The sequence below is a fragment of the Haemaphysalis longicornis genome, unplaced genomic scaffold (assembly GCF_048455015.1).
Source record: "Haemaphysalis longicornis isolate Haplotype H1 unplaced genomic scaffold, Haemaphysalis longicornis Haplotype H1 scaffold_2, whole genome shotgun sequence".
In the NCBI taxonomy this organism is placed as follows: domain Eukaryota; kingdom Metazoa; phylum Arthropoda; class Arachnida; order Ixodida; family Ixodidae; genus Haemaphysalis; species Haemaphysalis longicornis.
The window spans coordinates 12,511,119-12,534,350 of record NW_027526295.1 but is presented as its reverse complement, the minus strand read 5'-3'; the positions used below and the strand labels follow the sequence as shown (position 1 = coordinate 12,534,350).

At 50.1% G+C, this 23,232-nt stretch overlaps 1 protein-coding gene across 1 annotated transcript in view; it reads left to right on the top strand.

The window, feature by feature from the left end:
• LOC144167830 (uncharacterized) overlaps positions 1-22,180 on the top strand; it is a 296,895-nt gene extending 274,715 nt beyond the window's left edge. The window contains exons 14-16 of the mRNA XM_077696990.1: positions 502-729; positions 18,338-18,460; positions 21,466-22,180. Of these exons, the coding sequence (XP_077553116.1) occupies positions 502-729; positions 18,338-18,460; positions 21,466-21,726 (612 nt within the window). The 3' untranslated portion in view covers positions 21,727-22,180. The remainder of the gene's footprint in view (positions 1-501; positions 730-18,337; positions 18,461-21,465) is intronic.
• Positions 22,181-23,232: the final 1,052 nt, after the last annotated feature.

Below are 23,232 nucleotides of genomic sequence, written 5' to 3'. Positions count from 1 at the left end.
GCGCCGAAAACCATGTTCTCTTTGAGTGCGCAAGTGACAAGGAAGATTCGGATACCACCACCTCTGAAGACAGTTGCTAAGTTGGACTTCCGTCTCGCTGCGAATAAATATCGTTGTTTGCAGATAGTTCATGAATACTTGGTGTGTGCTTTGCTGAAAGGTAAGGAGTTTAGTTGCGTTTTTTCTTTCCCTATTTCGCCTTATACTTGTGTGGAAATTTTTTTTCTTTTTCTTGGGTCCTTCAACTCGCCCCTCGCCTTATAATCGTGACCGCCTTATATTCGAATAAATACGGTATTCAGGGCCCCTTTAATAAGAGCTCATTGACAGTGTCGACGCGGCCGGAGACCGCAAAACGTTCGCGGGCAAGACGCGGCGATGTCAGAGCGATGTCACTGGAGCGCAAAACTTATTTCACGCGTTTGAGATGACAGCCACGCGGCGGGTAGAGGGTTTTCGAAGAAATACCGCCTCTGAACCCGTCCCACCCCGTCTTCGCAGAAGGTGGGCTCGGGCAGTCCCGCTGAAAAGTCGACCGTGCTCCCACTGGACGTGGTGTCGCACGTGAACCACACGTCGGTTATCAACCAGTCGCTGTCCCGGGCGCGCAAGCTCATTTGCAACACCGGTGACAGCATGGTCCTCTCGGTCATGGCCTGCAGCACTTACCGCATCCTCACCACTCGTCGGGACGTGCTCTCCGTCGTGCGCACCGTGCCCGTACAAAAGGTCGGTGGGCGACGATGGGGGAACTGTCACAGTGCACTCCTTCTTGCCGATTATCTCAGCGGTACAGTCGACAGAGATGTAAAGGCGGGCACACCACTTGAGGTCCAAGGCACCCAGATTTCCAGTTAGGGGCGTGCGCCGCTAGAAGCTATAGTGGCGCGGGCGACAGCAGGTGACGAAGTGGATTTTTTTATGCAGTAGATGTAGTATTTCATTTAAATCAAGCATCCATAAATTTGTTATAAAGGAACACTGCGAATGTCACTTATGTATTGATTTTCTGCCTTCTATTTGCGTAATGTTGTGTTCATCGATCAGATTTAGGGGAAATCCCCAAGGTGGAGTAAGTTTCTGCGAAGGAAAGTTTCACATCCACTTGAATGCAGCCGTGCGCCCACAAAGGAAAGCTATACAGCTTTCTCAGAAATTTCGCAGTTGAAGAAAAATTCGTCCTGGTCACAATGTTGTGTTCTTGTTCAACAATGTTTGCAAGTATGAAAACTGCCACCAGAATTACACGTTTAGATTCGGCAATGGGTATATAAACCTGTAGTGCAGCTTATATTTAACTTCGGCCGGGTGGCTGAATCGCTTTACAGACAGACAGCCATACAGGCAGACTGTGAAGTTATCATGTAAAAAATTCGAGGACACCTGACAAGTAGTAGGACTGGATGGATGGATGGATGCCAATATGTATATAGATGGCATCATTGTAAACAAATATGGAACGCCCAGTATTCCAAAATTCGGTTGAAGCATGCTTTAGAAAGATGTTACTAAACCTTCTTCATGCACATTGGTGAAAGAGTAAGATAGGTCATGATGCTTTTACTTTAACAAAATACATTTGAACAGAATCGCCATGACAGACGCTTACCCGCTGCCGGCTGCCGATGACATCCTCGATTCCGGCCGCAGTCCATTGTACTTCTCCTCTACTGAACTTATTGCCTATTGCTTTTGATAGTGCCAATTGATAGTGCCTATTGCTTTTGATAGTGCACGGGCTGTGCCAATTGAATGTCATGTCCTTAGGTCTTGACAACCCGCCTGCACACGCCGCAGTGGCTCAGTGGCTAATGCGTTGCGCTGCTGAGCACGAGGTCGCGGGTTCGATTGGCGGCCGCGGCGGCCACTTTTCTCGTGGACGCGAAAACCAAAAACGCACGTGTGTTCGAGATTTCGCCGCACGTTGAAGGTCCCCAGTCGGTGAAAATTAGTCAGGAGCCCTCCACTACGGCGGGCCTCATCGCCTGCGTTGCGTCGACGCGTTAAACCCTACAATCAAATAAATGTAATGCGCATGCTGTTCAGCGTGCATATCGCATTTTCGACATTCCAGACACAACTCGGTCGTCTTTCAATCATGCGGATTGCCTCACGTTCCGACAGCCTCCTGTTAGCTTAAACTGACACTGAAGTGAACTTGTCAAGCTCCCGTTTTTGCTTGCACTGCGTAGACTGGCTCAAATTCATACACCTTCATCGTTTACCCGGTCGATAAGTCGGTAAATATTTTATAAAGCCCGAAAGAAGCAAAACCACCATGCGCGGTCTGCGACGGCAGCACAACCTTTTATAAAAATTAGTGCCTTTCCACTCTGTGAACAAGGATGACCTCAATAAAATTGACAGTTGGGCTAGTTGGTTTTGATTCATCGCAAGCAGCGCTAGATACGGGACACAGAAGAGAAGACACACACGACGGCGCTAAAGTGTAAGAACACAGAAAACGGCCCGATGTAATAGAAATGTAGTTCAATAAAATTGACAGTTGGGCTAGTTGTGTGCACCGTCGTGTGTGTCTTCTCTTCTGTGTACCGTATCTAGCGCTGCTTACGATGAATCAAGGATGACCTGCAAAGCGGACGCAGTCTACGAAGCGCACAAAACAAAACACGTTTATCGTGATTTGCGATGGAACATATTACCTAGCCAATTAGCTGAATGAACCTCTGAAGGATCCAAGCTCAGTTCTTGAAGATAAACATGGATGTGCCTGTGTCCCTCCCGCATCGTAAGCATCTTACGGTTTGTGTAGGGCCGGGTTCAGACTGTTGCCGCAACTGCCGTAATAACTTTACAGAATGATGTCATTTCACGTCTCAGCCAACCGAACGGGGTGACATGGCATTTTTTACGTACATAGATCACGATACGGGTTTTGCGTCGGTAATCTAAACATAGCCTAACAAGCAAACCTCATACGCTCTACCACTAAGGACTCCGGACAGGTGCCATTGGGCCATTGAAAGTCCGCGTTTAAATCTCGCACCAGCACAACGGACATGTCATCTATCAGCACGGGCATGAAACATATAGCTGTGCGTGCACGCCTGCCATCCTCCCTCCAACTATTCTCCACTACAAACCTGCGCAAGCATAAACTGGTTGATTTATTGTAGGGTTTAATGGAGAGCTCCGGATTAATTTTGACCACCTGGGGATCTTTAAAATGCGCCGAAATCTTTACACGCGGGCGTTTTTCCCTTTCGCCTCCATCAGAAAAGCGGCCACTGCGGCCGGTCTCGCGATCTCGTCCTAAGCAGCGCGTTCTCGTGCTCAGCAGCGCAACACCTTAGCCACTGAGCCACCGCGGCGGGTCACAAAAATAAACTGGCTACCGGACATGCGCGCGTACTTAGAAGTGACAGACGCCGTCAAAAATATCTCCTACAAGTTTTCTGAAGAAGTGATATTGGCCCACGCCGGCGTTCCAAGCCGGCTATTTTCTGTTCATCCGGGAGGGATTCGCCGCTACTCCACGAGCTGAAATTGAGGCCGTAACGGCGGTCGCAGCAGCTTTCCGTTGTTTTTGCACCCATTCCCGCTTTTGTTCGGACCAACGCTTCGATTCTTTCGCTCCTTCCTCCAAACGAACGGCGTGCATCCGTCCCATAACGATTTAAAATCGGGAAGTCCTTGAGCTTTATTCTCGCATACAAACATGCGGCTATCCGTTTTTCTTCGCCCTCAATGCCTCCTACTATATGCATCCTACTGCACCCGCACCATTTGATTGAAGACAGACAAGCTAAAGGGCCATAAAGTAAAAAAATTGTTGCCCTTCCACTCTCTGAAGAAGGATGACCTGCAAAGCCAGACGCAGTCCAAGGAGTGCATGAAACAAAACACGGTTATGGTAATTTGCAATGGAGCATATTTCCTAGCCAATTACCTGAATAAACCTCTGAAGGATCCAAGCTCAGTTCTTGCAGATAAACATTGATGTGCCTGTGTCCCTCCTGCGTCGTAAGCATCTTACTGTTTGTGTAAAGCCGGGTTTACACTTTTGCCGCAACTGTCGTAATAAAGTTAAATAATTACGTCATGTCACGTCTGAGCCGATCGAACTGCGTGACATAGCCTTTTTTGAGTGCGTAGATCACGATGCGGGTTTTGCGTTGGTAATAGGAACAGCACAACACAAACATCCAATCCTCTCTATCACTAAGAGCTCCCGACAGGTCCCATTGGGCCGTTTAACGTCCGCGTTTAAACCTTGCACCAGCACAACGGACATGCCATCCATCAGCACGGGCATCAAACATTTATGCGCGTGCTCCTCCCTCCCACTACTCTCCACTATAAACCTGCGCACGCATAAAGCGGCAACCGGTGATGTGCGCGAGATTAGAAGTGACGAACACCCTCGAAAATATCCCCTGAAAGCCCTTTGAAGAAGTGATATTGGCTCACACCGGCGTTCCAAGCGGGCAATTTGCTGTTCATTTGGGAAAGATTCGCCGCTACTCGACGAGCTGAACTTGAGTAGGTAACAGCGGTGCCTGCAGCTTTCCTTCGTTTTTGCACCCATTCGCGCTTGTGTTCGGGCAGACGCTTCAATTCTTGCTCTCCTTCCTCCGAACGAATGGCATGCATCCGTCCCATAACTATTTAAAACATAGAAGTCCTTGAGTTCTTTCCTCGCGTACCAACATGTGGCGGTCCGTTTTACTTCCCCCTCGTATGCATCTTACTGTTTTGTCAGATGTCTGTGTACCACAACCCGCACCCGAACCACTGGATTGAGGAGTACAGGTGACAAACCGCATTGAGCAATGTAATTTCGACATCTAAATCTCCCACCAGTACAACCGGCAGTTCATCAGTAGCGGCATAAAGCCTACGTGTGCGTGTACACCTCCTTTTTCTACTCGCAAACCGTGCACGCATAAACCGGCAACTGGTGATGGCGCATACTTAGGCGTGAAACACACCGGCAAAAATGTCGCTCGGAAGGCCTTCTAACCTGAAAAAGAAATATGGACCCAACCCGGCGTTCCAACTAGGCAAGTTTCTCTTCTACAGGGAGGGATTTGCAGCTACTTGGCCAAGTGAATTTGAGTGAAAACGGTGACGCCGGGTTTTGGTCGCTTAAAGGGGGAGCCCTTCGGCAGCCGATACCTAGGCTTCGCGGGAGCGGCGTCTGTTTATATCAGCGTAACCGAGTGAGCGAGCGCGGCAGCGACGAAAGAAAGAAAACGGAGGCGCATCTAGCTAAGGGTGAAGTGGAGTGCGACACGTGCGGCTACGGCGTCATTTCTCTTACTGCCCTTCCCTCACACGTTCCATGTGTCGCCACCAAGGAGCGCCCTCCCCCTTACACTTTTCCCAGACGCTGTTCCATTCTCCGCTAATCCAAACCACGTGAAATTTGCGGTGGAGGTTCAAACACGATATGCAACAACATGCTCGGTTCTTTTTAGGGCGGGGCTAATTCGAACCACGTTACTTTTGCGCGAGAGGTTCAAACACGACGTGCAATATGCTGGGCGGTGGACGCGGTGCACTGGGAGGTAGCAGCTGAGTAGCGCACGCCGCCGTAAGTTCGCTGATCATGCGAACACTTCCTGAGATGCAGAAGAAATGTGCCGTGACCGAAAAGACTCCAGCTCGCGCTGCGCACCAATTTCACATTTCGGATTCTAGTAATCGTCAGTGCATTTTGTACGCGCATCGGTGCTTCTGTTTATTTTTCGCAATCACCTGATAACCGCACTGCCGCCGCTACCTGCCGACTGTGCAACTTGCCAGGGGGGCACCGATTGAGGTGAGGGGGAGGACAGTTGTGAAAGAGGTATCAGTGGTGGTGAGGACGAGCCCCGTAGCGACGCCAAGTAAATCGCTGACACCGGAATGAAAACGGGCGAGGGATTAGACATATACTGCTTTCCAGTAAAAGGCTGCGACGTCGGGAGGAGGTGCACCGTGATTGGACGGTGTCCAAGATTAGCATTCAAACAAATTACGCTTTCGGTTCTGTAAAACAACATCCTTGACATCCGACGTTGTCGTTCGATAGGCATTCTCGATATCTCAATAGAGAGTTTTAGCTGACCGTTTTTCACGGTCCGCTCCGTTCCGATATGAAGCGGGAGCGCCACTGCGCAGCGTGTCACGTTTGATTGCGAACGGCATTGGCTCCCGTTGCGCCGAGCGGGCCGCTGATACCTAAGCGGACCGTCGGAAACGGTCAGCTAAAACTCTCTAATAATCGTCATACCGCGCCTCTGACATGTTGTCGGCTGTAAAATGCCTGAGGTATCTAAAGCGCTAAGTTGGGCGAGTTGGTTACTGACAAAGGAATTCATCTTACTAGCAAACATTAAGACAGGGACAAAGCTACAGAGAAGGCGAAACACACGTTAGACGAAACACATCAAGCGTGTGTTTCGTCTTCTCTGTATCTTTGTCCCTGTCTTAATGTTCGCTAGTACGATGAATTCCTTAGCCTAAGGTAAGCGTCCGAAGACGGCTTGGAATCGTAGTAATCACTAGCCGAAGCGCACGCAGTGGATGAACGCCCCCCGTGTCACCACAGACGCTCAAATGCCATGCGCTTTTCCCCCATCTTCTGAGATTCCCTCACTCATGCCTGTATTGTAAAAAGCGTGTTCGGTCTGCTGATTCTGGCCTGTGGCCACTGCCCGCAAAGAGTAGGCGCTTATCGCAACAGCACGCAAACGAGAACTCGCTAGCGTGTCCATGTGAGTGTCTGCGCGTGTTCTGCGAAGTAGCTCGTGGAGCAATGAACGTCACGGCTCAAGAATGGTGAACTCAGAAAATAAACTTCTGCCTAAATTGAAAAAAAAATCAACTCGCACAAAAAAGAATGTACCGTCGGGGATTCCAACTTGCGACTTGCAAAATAACATTCCTTGTGCTCCAGAGCACTCGGCCATGTGCCAGCTCTGCTAGCGTTCGAAATATAAAATATATAATGTATAAACACTTTACACTTTTATTTAGTTTTAGCATTTCAAGCAGCTCAGATAACTATAGGTTGTATAGCGGTCGTGCAGTAAGCGTCCCCCGAATTTCCGCAACATCTCACGAGTAGTAATGGCATTTCGTAGACGGAAAAGCGTTCGCAGATGTGTGGTCGTGTTGCTGACCGCTGTGCGTGTTCGCCCGGCGCAGAAAAGTGCTTCCTGCACCCTAGTTTTACGCTGTACGGTAAAAGTCTCCTCTGCGGCCTTCAATTGGCCTTACATTTTCCTACTAGCGTACCAGTCAGCAAAGCGTCGCATGTGCGCTTGTGTGGAGCGACCTGGACTTGGAGCTTGATACAGCGTACAAACTAACAAACTAAAGAAAGGCACATTCTTCCATTCGCAGACGTGTCGTGGCTTAGTTTTAACTGAGTGAACGAATTGCGACGACCGGTCCGCGGCGAGCGGACTAAATGCAGGGAGGGCAGATTGACTCTGTCGGAAGGTCGGCGAGCCGTGCAGTAGCGCAGTGAAGCCAAGTTACCGGACGTCACACGAAAACGCCACAGAAAATGTGCGAAGATGCAGAGAGGAGGACAGCATTTCCGAATGAATTTTTCTACTAAATAAATTCGCGTAAACGCACTGAGCGTGGTCGAAGCATGGCCTATGGACTCTGGACTAGAATTTGCGCTAGTAATCCCGCATTGTTTACAAATCACTTCAGTGTCCCTTTTAGGGGTGCAGTGCCATCAAACGGGTATAACCGTTATCAGACCCGGCGACCTCACTAAGGTGATGTGAACAGAAGCGGTACGATACGTACGCAGAAAACCGTCGGGTGTACCGAAGGTGCTCGGGCTACGCCACGAATATGCCAGGCGTGGAATTTCGACATGTACTAGGAATGGTCTAGGAGCACAATTTATCCACTATACTGGCGGTACATTACTAATGTCATCAGAGGCCAGGTGTCTCCCAACAGTGCGGAACGCAGTTACACAAAAAATGGCCGCATATCTGCTCACTTCCTTGCAAATGTCGACAAAAGACAATAGTTCACTAGCGCCCCTGGCGAGTAACTGCCGCCCTTCTCTTTCCCGCTCGCCTATCATGCCGTTCTTCTCCCTTCTCATTCCCCCCAAGATAACACGCCTGAGGTTCGCTCAAGTCAAGTTAAGTTTACCGCGTTCCACTGCGCCAAGTCGGACGCCTCGATACCAGCGCTGCTGTAGCCGTGCGTGAATCGAGGCACCCTGCTCTAACGTTTATAAAACCACGTTGCGCTACTCCACGAGCGTTCCAAGCGGAACGCGAAACCTATCTAGTGGAACCTTTTGTTGCTGTTGCCGATTGATTTTTTGAAGTGCTGCCAGGTAGCCCGGGCAACAGCAGGCAACGATTTTCTGCAGTTGATGTAGTTTATTTGCTATCTAAATAACCAAGCATCCGTGAATTTTAATAAAGGAACACGGCAAATATCCCTCATGTATTGATTTTCTGCCTTATATTTCGTAATGTCTTGTTCTTGTTCAACAGTGCTGACAAGTATGAACATTAACACCGGACATAGACGTTCAGATTTGGCTGCAGGCATATCAGACTTCACAGTTTCAGTTTCACTTTGGCGGGTGGCTGAATCGAGTTACAGACAGACAGGCACATACAAAGACCAAAATTTCTGCGTTTACGTAGCCGAAGAAAGACTATCGTCTTTGAGAACCTAAAACATCCCACTTCGCACCTGCAACTGAGACTGCGGCTGATCATTTCAAAGATCTTAGAACCTACCAGACTGTATGGCCAAGGTGAGCCAAGAAAACAACAAAACAATGCGCAAATCTGGCTTTTCGGGACTTCCGCCACTAACCATTCATACTCGTTCACCGTGACACCAAAAGCCCCAATCGGCCTGGCGCGACACTCATCCCCGGCACCACCAGCAATACAAGCTGGTCCCTGCCTCCAGTGCTCGTTGCAAAGCAAGTCAATGCCACGGCGCTCCGCCTACCCAAGGCGGCCGAGAAACTTCTCGGAAAAGGAATGGTTCCGCCAAAATCGTGGCTGGTTCTTCGGGGTGAATACCATCTATGGCTTCTTTACAGAGAGCACCGGTCTCATTAATTCGTAAAAATACCACATCAAGCCCTAGCTTTCAATACTCTGCATTGTGGAATGAGGTTATTCGATTTCAAGCATCTCCTTAGTACGCGATTGTCGGTTGCGTCCGCGGGGGAACCTTAAGATCGAACGCAGCCCAAAAGCCCCATGTTCTCGTGCTCGGCGCAGGGTGAGACCTCCGAGCTCCGCCGGTATCCTCAAAAGAAGGAGCTGGCGGCACAAATGTTGCCCGTATGCTCTCACCGAAACGAACACTGCACGCAACTAGCGTGCCTGACGCGGCCAGCCGATCGCACAAAGCTCGCTAGGGTACGGCATCAAATTAGCTATGAAAAGCTGCCCTACGTTGGTCGCCAGAAATGGGGGCAGTATCCTTGCATTCCATTCATCGACTCTCGCGCCGTCGTTATTCCCACTGCTCTCGCGCAGCACCGAACTGCCGAGAGACTCTTCCCACAACGGGTTCAAGAACAAGCCGCGGCTCTCACCGCGTGTGCACGTGTGTGTCGTCAGTCACTTCACATAGAAGTGATATCATTCATAGTGCAGGGGTTTATTGGGTGGACAACCCCGATACTTTAGAATACACTGCACTATGCACCTAGCCCCTGGGACACAGCCGTCAGCATGAGCCCAGGGGCCCACCGGCGTATGTGCCGGCCGCGAGGCTAGCTGATATAGGGGAAATAGTCTCTCTGTGGCCGCTATACATTTTTATTCCTCTCCCTTTTGCCCACTATGCGGAGACAAGGCCACGGTGCAACATCACATGGGGGCCTGTCCATATGATCCCCTCCCTCAAATGAATTCCTCGGAGCTCTGGGAGGCAGCGCTGAGCTGCTCTGACCCGGAGAGACAGAAGATCGAAGGTCGAAGGTCGAAGGGCTACGAAGGTCGCCGCGCAGCTCCGGCTGCCGGCCACCTTCCTCGCTTAGAGATCTTCTTTAATAAAGTGCTTCTCTCTCTCTCAAGGCACTGGGCCCAACCGGGTGGCATCGCCGCTCGTCCGATGACCTTAGGTGTCGCGAGCCGTCACAGCGCGGACGCGGGCAACCTCGCCAATGCAACGGGGACATCCCGCACATCCCAAATAAACGCGGTAACGCAATCAAGGCCTGCGCAAATCGACACGGTGGGTGTCGTGACCCACGCTGGTGGAAAACAACGGCCGTTGCAAGAACGGCCAAAAGTGGCCGAAAGGCATTTACGTACCGTGCGCTGCGTTTCCGACGGCGCTCTCGCCCTCGGGCGGTCTCCCAGCGCGCGTCCCCAGTCATCTCGTAAGGAGAAGAGGAAGGCGTGCGAAGATCACCCTCGCCCCACAAAGGAGGAGGGCGTCGCTAGGGCCTCCCCGGCCAGACTTGAGCGTTTTGCGGCGGCACATGGGACACTGAAGTCAAAATAAAAATTGCTCTACATCAGTGGTCGGCAACCAACGCATGCAACCGATGCAGCAGTACTTTGCGTTCCCTGGTACGATGCCAGACTCCCTTCCCTTCCTAACTTCCAATTTGAAGGCTGACATGGCAATTTTCCAGTTTAAATGAGGTCCAAACTCATGCCATTCGAGCTGAAAATTAACATCATTTTGATTTCTGTTCCAGTTTTGTACACTATTTTTCATTTTTCAGAATTTTTCTCTTTGCCTCCAAAGCCCTCGTCCCCTTCAGATCTGTCATCCCGCTCCCGCCTTGTCGGCTTCATGCAACCCGGCCCACCGTCTCAGAGGTTGCCGACCTCTGCTCTATATAGATTAGCTGATTAGCCCACCGAGAACACGAATACGGGTAGCTTTTTTAAAATCCCGGGCCATCTCCTCTAACGTGAAAATTAACGAGGGGGGGCGCATGCGGTATATAAGTGCATTCTTTTTCGCCTTGGCGTTTTTTCCAACGGGGATGAAACCGTTGGGGTAGAGGTACGCAGGTCTCGTGTCTTTAAAGCACTAAGAGTTCTAGCGCGAGGCGTAAACGAGTGTCCCGGTGCTTTAGTACCGTGACTACTGTTTAATACGACTTCGACTGGTGTACGCAGAGGCGTACATACGGGTGACTCCAGCTACAGCGAAAACGGTTTATTACCACTCAGTGTTTTCTTCTTCGTTCTCTAGGCGCGCGGTAGCAGCGCCGTGGCGGCCGGCCGTACAACATCTCCTTCCGAAAGAAACGAGGCTGTGTAGGTTCTCCTTCGGAAAGAACAGAGGTTATGTAGGTTTTGGGCAGGATGCTGCAGTGACCGCTTCGGGTGTGGCCATGCGATGCGTCTTGGCACTGCGTCACTGCACCAGCTTCTTCTTGTGCTTGCTCCGCAGGTGGCGAAAACTCTTGCATTCATGGCAAGGCTACCAAGTGTGTGCGGTTGCGACGCACAACGATATCCCCAGTGTCCACGATGTAAGACCTTGGTTCAGAGGCGGCGTCAACTACCTTTCCTTTCTTCTGCATGTCGCTCACCCAAACTTCTTCGCCGTTCAGAACATCAACAAGATCCCGGACACCGTGACGACTGTTGTAATATTCGCGTTGGTTCGCACGTATTTCTGTTTGGAACTTCCGGACTTCGAGGGTATCAGGCGTTGCAGGAAGTAATGCTCTGGTTGCCAGAGATAACTTGGTACGCAAGCGGCGATCCATGAGGAGCTGGGAAGGGCTGTATCCGTTCTTTAATGATGTAGTCCTGTAGTCCAGCAAGGTAATATACGGGCTATGCGTCTTGGACATAGATGTCTTGATGATCTTGACGGCAGCTTCCGCCAATCCATTGCTCTGCGGGTAGTGTCGAAGGGTAGTGTCGAAGTAGGTTATGTGTCCAAATCCAGTCTCGCGCAAAGTCTGCGAACTCGGATACTCTTACGCGGGAAAACTGCGGGCCGTTGTCTGAAACAACTACCTCAGGAATCACATGGCGTGCAAAGACGGGCTTGCAATGGTTGATCACCTCAGCTGCAGTAAGCTTGTTCCGCAGCATGATTTCGGGGTACCTGGAGTAGTAGTCGACGATTATCAACCACCATTTGTTGCTTAAGGAAAAACGAGCGCTACAAACGACAACAGAAAAAGCGAAGAACGACGGGACAGATGCGCTCGTTTGTAGCGCTCTTTTTTCCTTAAGCAATGAACCAACTAGCCCAACAGCATATTTCACCATTTGTTGCTTTGATAGAACAGGTCCATAGCCACCCGATGCCAGGGTATTTCCGGGAAAGGTGTAGGTTGAAGCGGCATTTTCCGGTTTGTTGTTCTCTCCACGCAATTTCGACAAGTACGGACAGTTTGTTCGATGTTTCTTGATATGCCCGGCCACCAAACCGTATTGTTGGGCTCTGCAAGGGTTTTGATATTCCGAAGTGTCCTTCGTGTAGCAGGCGCAAAATGTGATGATGGCAGGCGACTGGGACTACTCTTGTTCCGCGCAAGAGGAGGTCATTTTCAACATTTAGTTGATGGCGAAATTGATAGAATGGCTTCACCTCTTCGTGTAGGTGTCGCTGGGAAGGCCATTCGTTGCTGCAGAATTTTCGCAGGTGACTGCACAGTTGGTAAGCTTTCTGAATATTCCGAAGCAGCTCGAGGTAGGCTGGCTTGATTGGGACGTTTGCCGTGAGCTGCCTTACAAATGCATCTATTTCCTCAACCAGTTCACGGGATTCTGCGTATGGGACGGTCTATGAGAGTGGTGAGGGAGAGAGAGCATCAGCAGCTAAAAGCTCCTTGCCAGGTACGTAGGTCACATAGTAACTGTAACGCATCATGCGCATGCGAAGTCTCTGTAGCCTTGGTGTGAGGTCAAGATTCTTCGAGTTGAAAATAGGCACGAGAGGCTTGTGGGCAGTGTCTAGGAGAAATTGCTTTCCAACAAGGTAGTCAGAGAATTTCTCGCATCCCCACACAAGTGCAAGTGCCTCTTTCTCGGTCTGTGCGTACCGCTTTTCAGTGTCTGTCAACAGACGAGATGCGTAAGCGATTACTGCATAGATCACTGTTGTTTGCCGCTGGCGAAGAACGGCGCCCAGCCCGAAAGAGGAAGCATCTGCCGTGACTAGTCTCTTTTGCGGGGTCGTAGACTGCGAGAACTGGTCTACTAGACAGAAGCTTATCCCGCTTGTCCAACGCTACTTGTTGCGGCGCACCCCACACAAACTCCTGTTTTTTTACAGCAGCAGCGTGAGGGGCTGCAAGATGTCTGCGAGATTCGGAACGAACCGAGCAAGATATGTGGCCATGCCAAGTATCCTTTGTAGCCCTGTTCTGTTTGTGGGTGGTGTCATTTCCGTAGCTGCTGTGATTTTGTCCTCATCAGGCCTGATACCTTGCTGTCCAATCTTGTGTCCCAGGTATGTAAATTCTGTAGCACAGAACGTGCATTTGCTCTCGTTGAGTGTGACGCTAGCTCCCGCGAGCCTCCGCAGTACTTGACGAAGAGACTCGTTGTGCTCCTGTTGTGTGGCTCCCCATACAAGGATGTCGTCCATGGGACATATGACACGGCTCATACCTTGCAGGATGGTAGCCATCTGCCTCTGGAACAGTTCTCTCACCAAATGGGAGTCGGTTAAACTTGAACCTTCCAAATGGCGTTATGAATGTCGTAAACTCCTTGGTCTCTTCCGCGAGCTGAATTTGCCAAAATCCTGACTTCGCGTCCAGCTTTGAAAATACTTTCGCCCCAGAGAGAAGCCCAAGTGTGTGTTCAACAGATGGAATCGGATGCCATTCTAGGAGAACAGAGCGGTTAAGCTCTGTAAAGTCAACGCAAATTCGCTCGTCTCCCGAGGGATTCAGCACGACCACCATTGGCGTGCTCCATTTGGTTGGCTCTTCGACTGGAGAGATGACTCCTATTTTCTCCATCCGTTGGAGTTCTTGTTTCGTCTTCTCATACAACGGAATGGGAACTCGTCGGGGCGAGCTCAACGCAAATGGCTTGGCTCCGTCTTGAAGACGAATTAGGTGTTCTCCCTGGATAGCTCCGAGCCAGGCGAAGAGGGACGGAAATTCCTGTTTACGCTTGATGGCACGCTTAACGTTGTTGATGCAGTTAATTAGCTGCAGTTCTTCAATAGCAGGCTTTACAAGAAGTGGACAATGCACTTCATCAAGAACATAGTTGTCTGAGTTGTCTGGCGACCTTGATACGATAGCGGTAATCGAGTGACTTCCTGTATTGCCAATGGTCTCCCATCAGGCCCGTGGAGCTTCGGGGTGGTTTAGACAGAACTGGCCTTAGCTCGTGTTGTCTAAACGTTTCAGGCGGTACCACCGTCTCGTCAGCGCCCGTGTCAATCTTGAATTTCAAGGGCGCCCTTGCACTATTACTGTTGTTTCCCAGTTTTTTGTCGATGAAGAGCTCACCGTGCCCTGGAATACACCTTCTCTTCCAGCATGTTGAGCTTGAACTGCGTGTATGCGTTTGGAAAGACAAACAGTTGCGTAGTGGCCCTTCTTCAGGCACGACTTGCATTTCTCATTCCGTGCTGGGCAAGCAGATCGTGGGTGACTTTCTCGCACGCTCCAACAGCAAAACGTGTTCACATGCTTCTTAACAAGTGGACAGGATGATCTGGTATTCTTACTACTAGAGCCATAGAAGCGCTTCCGAAAGCCTTGCGACTTTTCCTGGTGGACAAAGCCTACCTTGTTGACGCTTGGTTGGGCACGATTCAGCTCTGTCTGTTGCTGTCGCACCATTTCGACTTGCCGCGTTGCGTCTAGGGCTTTTTGTAACGTCAGATCTGGGTCAAGTTGCAACTTCGCGGACAGCTGTCTGTCTCTGATGCCGACGAGTAGCCGATCATGGATAAACTCTTCTTGCAGGCTGCCGTACTCGCAGTGTTTGGAAAGAGCGTGAAGGGATGTGGCGAATTCTTCTACAGACTCTGTCTCCTGTTGTACCCGAGTGTTGAAGCGCGCCCTTTCAAAGATGACGTTGCGACGCGGAATAAAGTATTTGTCAAATCGTTCCATCACAACGCTGAACGTTTTGGAGTCCTCACCTGTGAGATTCAAGCTGCCATAGATGTCTTCAGCCTGTTCGCCCATGATGTACAGCAGGGTGTCGACTTGGTGTTCTTGAGGCTGGGCACTGAGACCAGAAGAGGTGCGAAAACGTTCGAAGCGCTTCTTTCATTTCGGCCACTCGTTGGGCGACGAGAAGCAGACGGCTTCCGGAGGTTGTATCGAAACGAAGCCATGGGCGCTGCTGCTGAGGTGGGTGGCGTGGCAGTCGGAAATGCGGCCGTTCTGTTTGCTCCGTTGTCCAGGTTTGATGTCGTTCCAGGCGGATTCCTCCAAGCAACTTGGCTTACGGATGATCGCGCACCACTTTTGACTCCATGTTTAATACACTTCGACTGGTGTACGCAGAGGCGAACAGACGGGTGACTCCAGCTACAGCGAACACAGTTTATTACCACTCAGTGTTTTTTTCTTCTTTCTCCAAGCACGCAGTAGCAGCGCCGCGGCCGCCAGCCGTACAACTACATGACACCCCAACAGCGCGATCCCAAGGGGCTTCGCCCCTAATAAGGTATGGACAAGCGAAAATGTGAAGACAGCTGCCGCGGCCACTGGCTATAACACGAAATTTGTGCCTCAAGTGGTTAAAACGTCTGGCGTGCGCAATGTCTTTCCTGGCAGCCACTGGATGGCGCTATTCCTTTATATTTGGTTCGGAGCGGTTGCGCTTTTCGTGGAAGCGTGGGAGCTAAGCACGAGCGGTTCGTTCAAGGCCAATAGTTCCGGGTCCTCAAAAGGACAATATCTTTTTCTTCACACAAATCGTCATCTGATCACTGGTCCGATGAGCTTAATTATCCGCGGCTACAAAAGCAGACATGGGAGTACGGGAAAGCCCGCCTGATTTGACCGAAACTTACCAAACCGCTCGGTGCATGACAGCGTTGTATTCGGTCGCTTTTTTCTACACCGCTATGCATCACCGCTGCCTTGGTTGCTTTTTATTTATCGTGACGCGAACAGCGACTGCAGCCGCCGTTTGCGTCTCGCTTCGTGATCGTTTGATTAGCAATATCACAGCAAATAATAAATCTTTCAGAACCGAGTCAACGCTAGAAATTGCCATGGAAAGGTCGGACTTTCGCTTGAAACGAACTTGCTGGTTGGCCGCAGTGTCCCTTTAACTATGAATGTCATTTCGGCAGAAAATATAATTTCAGCAGACCACCCTCGGACCTGTGGTCAATGCTGCTGGTGTGCTACATGGTACTGATAAGACCTGCTCTATCCGAGTTTTATGTACCATGTTCCCCTAAAAACGTTCGCAGCTTTGTTTGCTTAATATGCTCTTACTTGCCCCTTCATGAAAAATTCTCTGAAGCCGCCCGGTGGCTCAAGGATCACCTTCAGGCCGATAACTTTGCCTCACGGGGCTCGCGCATGGCACCGCTTCTTGCTCCCAGATTGACCGCCTGACGCATCCTCCAATATTGACCACATTTTAATATTTTCCGCGGACAGAAATCCGCGCTGACTCGAGTTCTCACGGCACATTACGTGTGTTCGTCCAAGAACAGGATGGTCAAAGCGAGTGGCAGGGACCGCCAGACAGCGCATTGTCTGTTGCCCAATGTAACCATCCTATCCCGCAACGTGAATGCGCTTCTCTTGAACTGCAGGCCATAAGCAAGTTCCGTCCACATTTGTACGACAGGTCAATTACTATCGTTATGGATCGCCAGAGTCTGTGCTGGCTTTCACCCCTAAAAAACGCCTGCATACGATTTCGCCGCAGGGGGGTACGACTACACGAATACGGGTTTTTGATCTCTACGACCCTGGTCCTACGTGCACAGGGACGCGACTACCGGTCTTGTTATTATGTGAACCCACCTGCCTTTGCTGGGATGATACATTCTTCTGTCGGGCTTGCTCAACGTTGGCAACCACCAGCGGCTCGATCCGTCCTGTCGGTCGATCATCGAGCGTCTCAGCTCCAAGCCAGCTGCCTCCTTTCAGAGTCCTTCATGATGATCTTAGTTTTGCCGAAACTTCGCGCGGTCAGCCCCGTGGCTCATCTTGCTGCACCTCAGCTTTTCTGCTGTCCTCGCGACGGGCCGCTGCCGATCGTTCCGGAATGGCTCGGACTTGACCACCATCTGCGTCGACGCTTTTGCTTGGCCCACCACGACCCGGCTGTGCACCGGTACGTTACGTCCAGCAGGCCTCATTGAACCATTTTACGTTCCTCTGGAATAATGATGCTGTGTGAAATTGGGCCTTCTCGGTACTTTCCCTTTGCCTCTCTCGTGGAACGCGTGTATTTCTGCTGACAACGATTACGCGACGCGTAAAGCCATTGCACGTCCGAGTCCCACGGGTATTGTTGATTTTCAGGCGAAGCACCGTCATTGTGCATCTGGGCACTCGTCGTGACCTTCTGACGGACTGCGACCAGTTCGCCTTTCCTCCGGTGATCGAGTTCTTTGCTCTTGCCATTCCCAACGCAACGTTGCCGCTGCTTACCGTCCACAAGTCAATTGGAATTACTGAATGCTACCAACAGCTGTTCCCACCATGAATGTTCAATTTACATTCAAGTGTGTGCCAAAAAAGTTACAGGTAGAGCGCCTGTGCCGCAACATGCTGTCCCTGATTGCATTTCGCTCCACTCATTTGTAAGTTCTAACTACAAAGTAGCTATCCCTGCCATATTTGCAGGCAATATGTATATTCTTGTTGGTTATTACTAGGTTTAAGGTGATCATAGTTCAATATAGGTGTTGCCGAGAAACGGAAATCCAAAGTCCGAAAAATAGTAAGTACACGAAGATTTCGCGTATTATTCTTGAGCAAAGTTGGCTCAGACGCCTCAAGAAGAATTCCTCTCAACTGTTTTTTCTGGATAAGCCACCCGACCAGGTTACGCGAACAATCTTAACACCTCTCCTCCATGCGAATGTTGTTAATACGATATACGCATGCAGAGTTGCTTGATGGCATATTCTAAACTATAGGCCCAAATACGTCTCCATAGCAGACTTTCCAGCTGCCATATCCGAAGTCGACGAGTTGGTACGTGAGCAACCGCCCCTTAAAACTGTCGCTGTCACTGGAATCAAACAGCCAAAGTGCAAGGTCGGCGACGCAAGGCTGTCGCACGAAACGGGTGCAGAATTTCGAACTACTCCCCACCGGCTCATCCCAGCATGTGCACCAGGAAAGAGTCGAACCTTGATGGGAACTCAATCGTTTTAACTACCTGTGTATTTCATTCGTACAAGAATCACCAGCAAATATCGCTTCTTATTACAGGTGACTGTTCGCAGCGGCACTGTCTTGTCATTCTGCGGCTCAAGGCCGTATGGCCTTGGCCTCATCGACGCTATGGCCTACGACGACAAGTCGAAGCTGTTCTCACGCTGCTTTATTGTCACGGTTAGTAGAGAGAAAAGCTGCATACTCACGACCAAAATAACTTCGGGAATTTTGTTCTAAAGAATATGGCCTTTCTTGGGCTAACTAAGCGGGAAAATGTTTGTCTGCCTTTCGGTCTTTCTCTCTGTCACTCGATGTCACTAGTTGAATTGATTCTTACCGTACGAAATGAAAACAACGTGTTAAAAAGATATTAAAGAGGGGCGAATAAAATCAAGAGAAACAAAAGAGCTCTATCCTGGGCTCGCGAAGCAAAAATGCAAGAGGTTCCAACAGGTAACGCTCGAGCAGTGTCCCGAGTGAAGGGGGAGAAACGCAAGTGTGTTATGCACCAGAACACTTTAGACATGGGGCCAATATTCTTCCCTTTTCTGATGATGATTCACCTTTTCCTGTACCACCTTGAGTGCGGAGCAATAATCTCACTTTTATACTGTGTACACTACAACAGACAACTGAATGTGCAAACTAACAGCCACCCGCGATAACCATAACACGGGTTGCTTGGGTAAACGTGTTCCAGCCACGCCCCATAGCGCGAAACCCTTGATTGAAAGACCCGATTTCTCGCCAAACAAAACGGGGTACACGCGAAACCTGGCCCGAGAGAACGTGAACCAAGCCCTGAGTAAAATAAAAATGCCACGTCCTTGGCTAACCACAACGCAACCCTTTGCTTCCGCTGAGCTTGACCCTATATTGGCAGAAAATCTGTCCGCCGTTGTCGTTTGGCTTCTGCTTGTGCTTTCCGAACGCCTTCGTCGGCGCGGTGTTGTGGTTTCGCGTTAACTCGGAATTAGCCATATGAGCACGCACACGTTCATGGTAGCGCTCACGTGTACGTTCTTGCACGTGTGCCCACTCACCGGGAGAGTGGGCAGACGTGCCTACCCATGTTGCAGCCGGCGGTGAATCTATTGCCGAGGGAAGCGCGCAGCGAGCGCCTCCGATTGGATCGGAGTATGGCGCGATCCGCCGCGCCACTTGTGAGAGCGGCGGCCTCCCTCCGGAGAAAGGGAGATCGGCGCGAAGACCCGCTGGAGAGCCGGGAGGGAGGGTGGCGGAAGGAGGGCTTCCGCGACGACGCCACCGACGGCACCAGTCGGGCAGTTCGAGCGTCGCTTGGGAAATGAAATCAAGAAACGAGGAAACAGTGCGTGCGCCATTGGCGTAAATTGACGTCACATCAGATCCCGAATCCTGAGCGCTCCACATCCCCCCAAAGAGGGCTGCTCGAGGATACCACAATGCCGTATTATTGCACCACACTAGCAATCCGCACCTGGTGGCTGCGAAATTGCAGCTACTGGAGCACTCAAGTCCACCGCCCGGCCGCAAGGGCCGCTGCTCGTGATCCCAAAGGGCTAAACCATGCATCAAGGGGCGGTGCTTAAATTCTCCACTTTAGAACTAAAGAAATACCATGAGCAAATTCTCCCCTCAAGAAGTATATATATGGGCGCACTCTGCTGCGCTAAGCTGCTTAGGAAAACTGTTTTGCGGCTGCGTTTCGGGAGACGTCAAAACCAACAGTAGAGGAATCGGAGATCGCAACATGGCTTTTGTGCAAACAAACATAAAAATCAAAGCACCCTTCTTGAGAGGAAGACGGTGAAAACGGGAAGCTTTCTCCCATGCAAAATGCGAACTTCTGCGGCCATGTCGGGTTACATTGACCTGTTGTTGGGCGAGTTGGTGCATATTCTCAAACGGGGTAAACAACGCTAAGGAAGACGCCACGCAGACGGAGGACCGCGCCTGTCCTCGTGTACTGTCTTCCTTAGCGCAGTTTGAGACATTGTCGGAATAGCGGAACGGGATCGAGGTTGGCAAGAGACTCCATTCTGACCAAGTACAGCGTTTTTTTCCCTTGAAGCTCTTCACACTTCATCATCATCACGAGCGCTTTCTGGAAACCCATTGTGTAAAGTTGGCTTTCTTTCACGGCGTTTCGCTGTTACGATCTGCGCCGCAATGGAGGCACAGGAAGCTTCGCCTTAAAAACATTGGTCAGTGACAATTTACAAGCACAGAATGCTGTGAGCATACGAAGACGAACAAAGTCCGCAAAAGCTGCATATAAACGAACGATGGCAATGAAAAGCCTTAATACTGCGCTAGAAAATCAGAGGGAGAATCACACCTAGTCTATGCGACAACAAGAAACGAGCTTAACGCGGAAAAACTCACGTCTGAGATTATCGTCACGTAACCTGTTTGTATTCGATAAAGTTCGATAAAAGCGGCCTTTTTGCTAGGGCAAACGTTTACCTTAATGCCAATTTCAAAAATATTTTGTGTAATTTCAGCCGACTTTTATGCGATCGGCACACAAAGCTTGCTGCCGTATACTCGCGGCTCATCGCTTCTCTCTTTCGTGCAACCATCTTGTGGCAATAAAATTACTAGATTAGCACGCCTTGAATTTCAGTTAAGTGTGCGAGAACTGCTAGCGCAACTCTTAAAGGAACAGCGAACCTCTTTTCGCGAAGCGTATGTCCTCTAAAGCGTTCGAAAGCGAGCGTTCTGTATCGTGAGGTGACCACTATAAATTTCGAAATAAATTGGCGGAAGCACTTTTAAATAATGCGCCAAAATTTTCTGAAATCTTAAAGGGGGTGCCGTGTAGTGACAGTATGCTGCTCGTATCCAAACAGATTGTCTTTTTTTTTCAATGCGTCATTCAGAAAAATTGAATAAAGAATTAAATAGCAAAGAACCCACTCACATTGCTTTAGCGCGGGACAAGTTTTAAAATTCCTCTTTTCATCCTAGGTACAGTAAAAGTCATGTTGCCGCGCCGCTCACTGTCACAATAGCCTGCATTCGTTTTGGTAGGTGTAAAGATTCCAACATTCTACGGCCCCTTTGGGAAAGCGGTTGTTACAGGTGATGTCGTTTGGCGCAAAGAGCTCCGCTATAGCCGCTTGGCCGTCCCTTCAAGAAACGTAGAGCCCTCGGTCTTGAAAATAGCCAGTGACGCAGAGGGTGTCCGTGAAACGCAGCACGCGGACGTGAGCGTCGACGGCAAGGGGGCGGTGTTCCCCGGCGACTTGGTCACCATGGTGGACGGCGACGCGCTGGAGACGCTGACGCTGGCGCAGGTCGTCCAGCTGCTGGGCCGCGGCAAGAGGGCGCTCACGCTGAGCCTCGTGCCCCTGTCGCCCCTGCGCCGCGCGCGCATCCTCGTGAGCAAGCTGCACGACCAGACCATGACGGACGCCAATGTGGCCAGCAGGAGCACTGCCGCCGCCGAGGTCAACTGATGTCGAAGAGGCCCCGAAAAACTTTCACTTCGCGAATCGACCATGCGTGTAATGTTCGCCGAACTCTAACCTAGGTGCTAGCGTTATTTTACGACGTGCACGTTGAGTTGGTGCTGAGTTGAAACAACTTCGATTCTAGCTGCCAAACGCCCAAAAGCGACGCGCTGTGTTATGGTGCTTTTTTTTTCCACTTAGTGTTGGCCGATATTCCGCCGCATGCAGCTACTTAAGCAGAATCTGCTGAGGCGCCATCGTTGCTACTGACGTTTGAGCAATTGTGCATGTGCTCCAAAGTGCACCATCTATGTTATGCTTATTTGCCTTATTTTCCCCAGTTTTCTTCATTTCGCGAGCTCTGACTTTTGCGACACTTGGCACTACGATCGGACTCGCAATGTGTGATTATAAACGATGACGAGCTTTCACGAGCCTGTTTTCCTGACCTGATTGTGACTGCGATATTGATATGTATTTTCCACTTTTGACCAGAAAGCGTACTGTGTTCAAACCGGTACTGACAGGCCCACATGCGGCGCTTTGTATTTGGAAGCGCAGGCATCGGCTTTGGCTCGTCTGGCAGACGACCGATGAGCACGGGCCACCTGCGGAAGGTCACACTCTCTGAGCTAGAAGAACGAACAATTAAGTGCTGTTCTATTAGCTGATGTATATCAGAGTAATCGTTCGAAACCTACTTTGCCTAGAATACTTCTAGCGAATCGGATACGGACTGAACTTAGCGAGATCGGATTCCAGTCAGCTTAAAAGTGTTGATTGGCCTCAGTAAATATTTTCACCAAAACATTGCAATGTGCTGGACGTTCGTGCGCTGAAGTTGTTAATGCTATTCATAGTATTGCTACCGCGCCTTGCCGTAGCCGCTGCTGCAGCATGCATGTTTTTACGCCAAGTTGTGATGTATTTTGCTTTCGCAATGGAATGAGTTGTTTTACTTGTGGGTTTTTTTCCTTTTTTCTGTATCGCGAAAAGCATAGTGTCACGCTAAGTCGTCCACACAAGAGATTGCAGGAAATGCATTCCATTGTCGATACGCAGCGGCCTTCGAGAGATTCTGCAGGTAACTTTCATGTCTGGCGCCAACAGCATTTTCCTAAGCATAACATTGTGCGTTACAAAGGTAAGTTAAAGTTGGGTGATTTTAAAAAGTGTTTCGTTCATTGCCAATGTCAAATACCACTGAAAACACAGCCTATCTTTACTGTTACCGTCATATCGTATACACTCACATGTTAGCAAATTGAGTTCCTCCCATTCAATGCAAGCCCGATCACTCTGCCTGAGAAAACCGCGGTATGACTGAGCGGTCTGTATTGCCTGTACGATCTACAAAGTATGCTTCTCATTATTCCCGTTGAAAACTAATATTGTTGTGGTTGCGCTGCCTTCAACTTCCGACTGCGCGTAACTTTAGCAGAAACATAGGTAAAGCATGAAACGCTGCACGAAAAGCTGATATTAAACCTTATTGCCATGTGTTTCTGACCA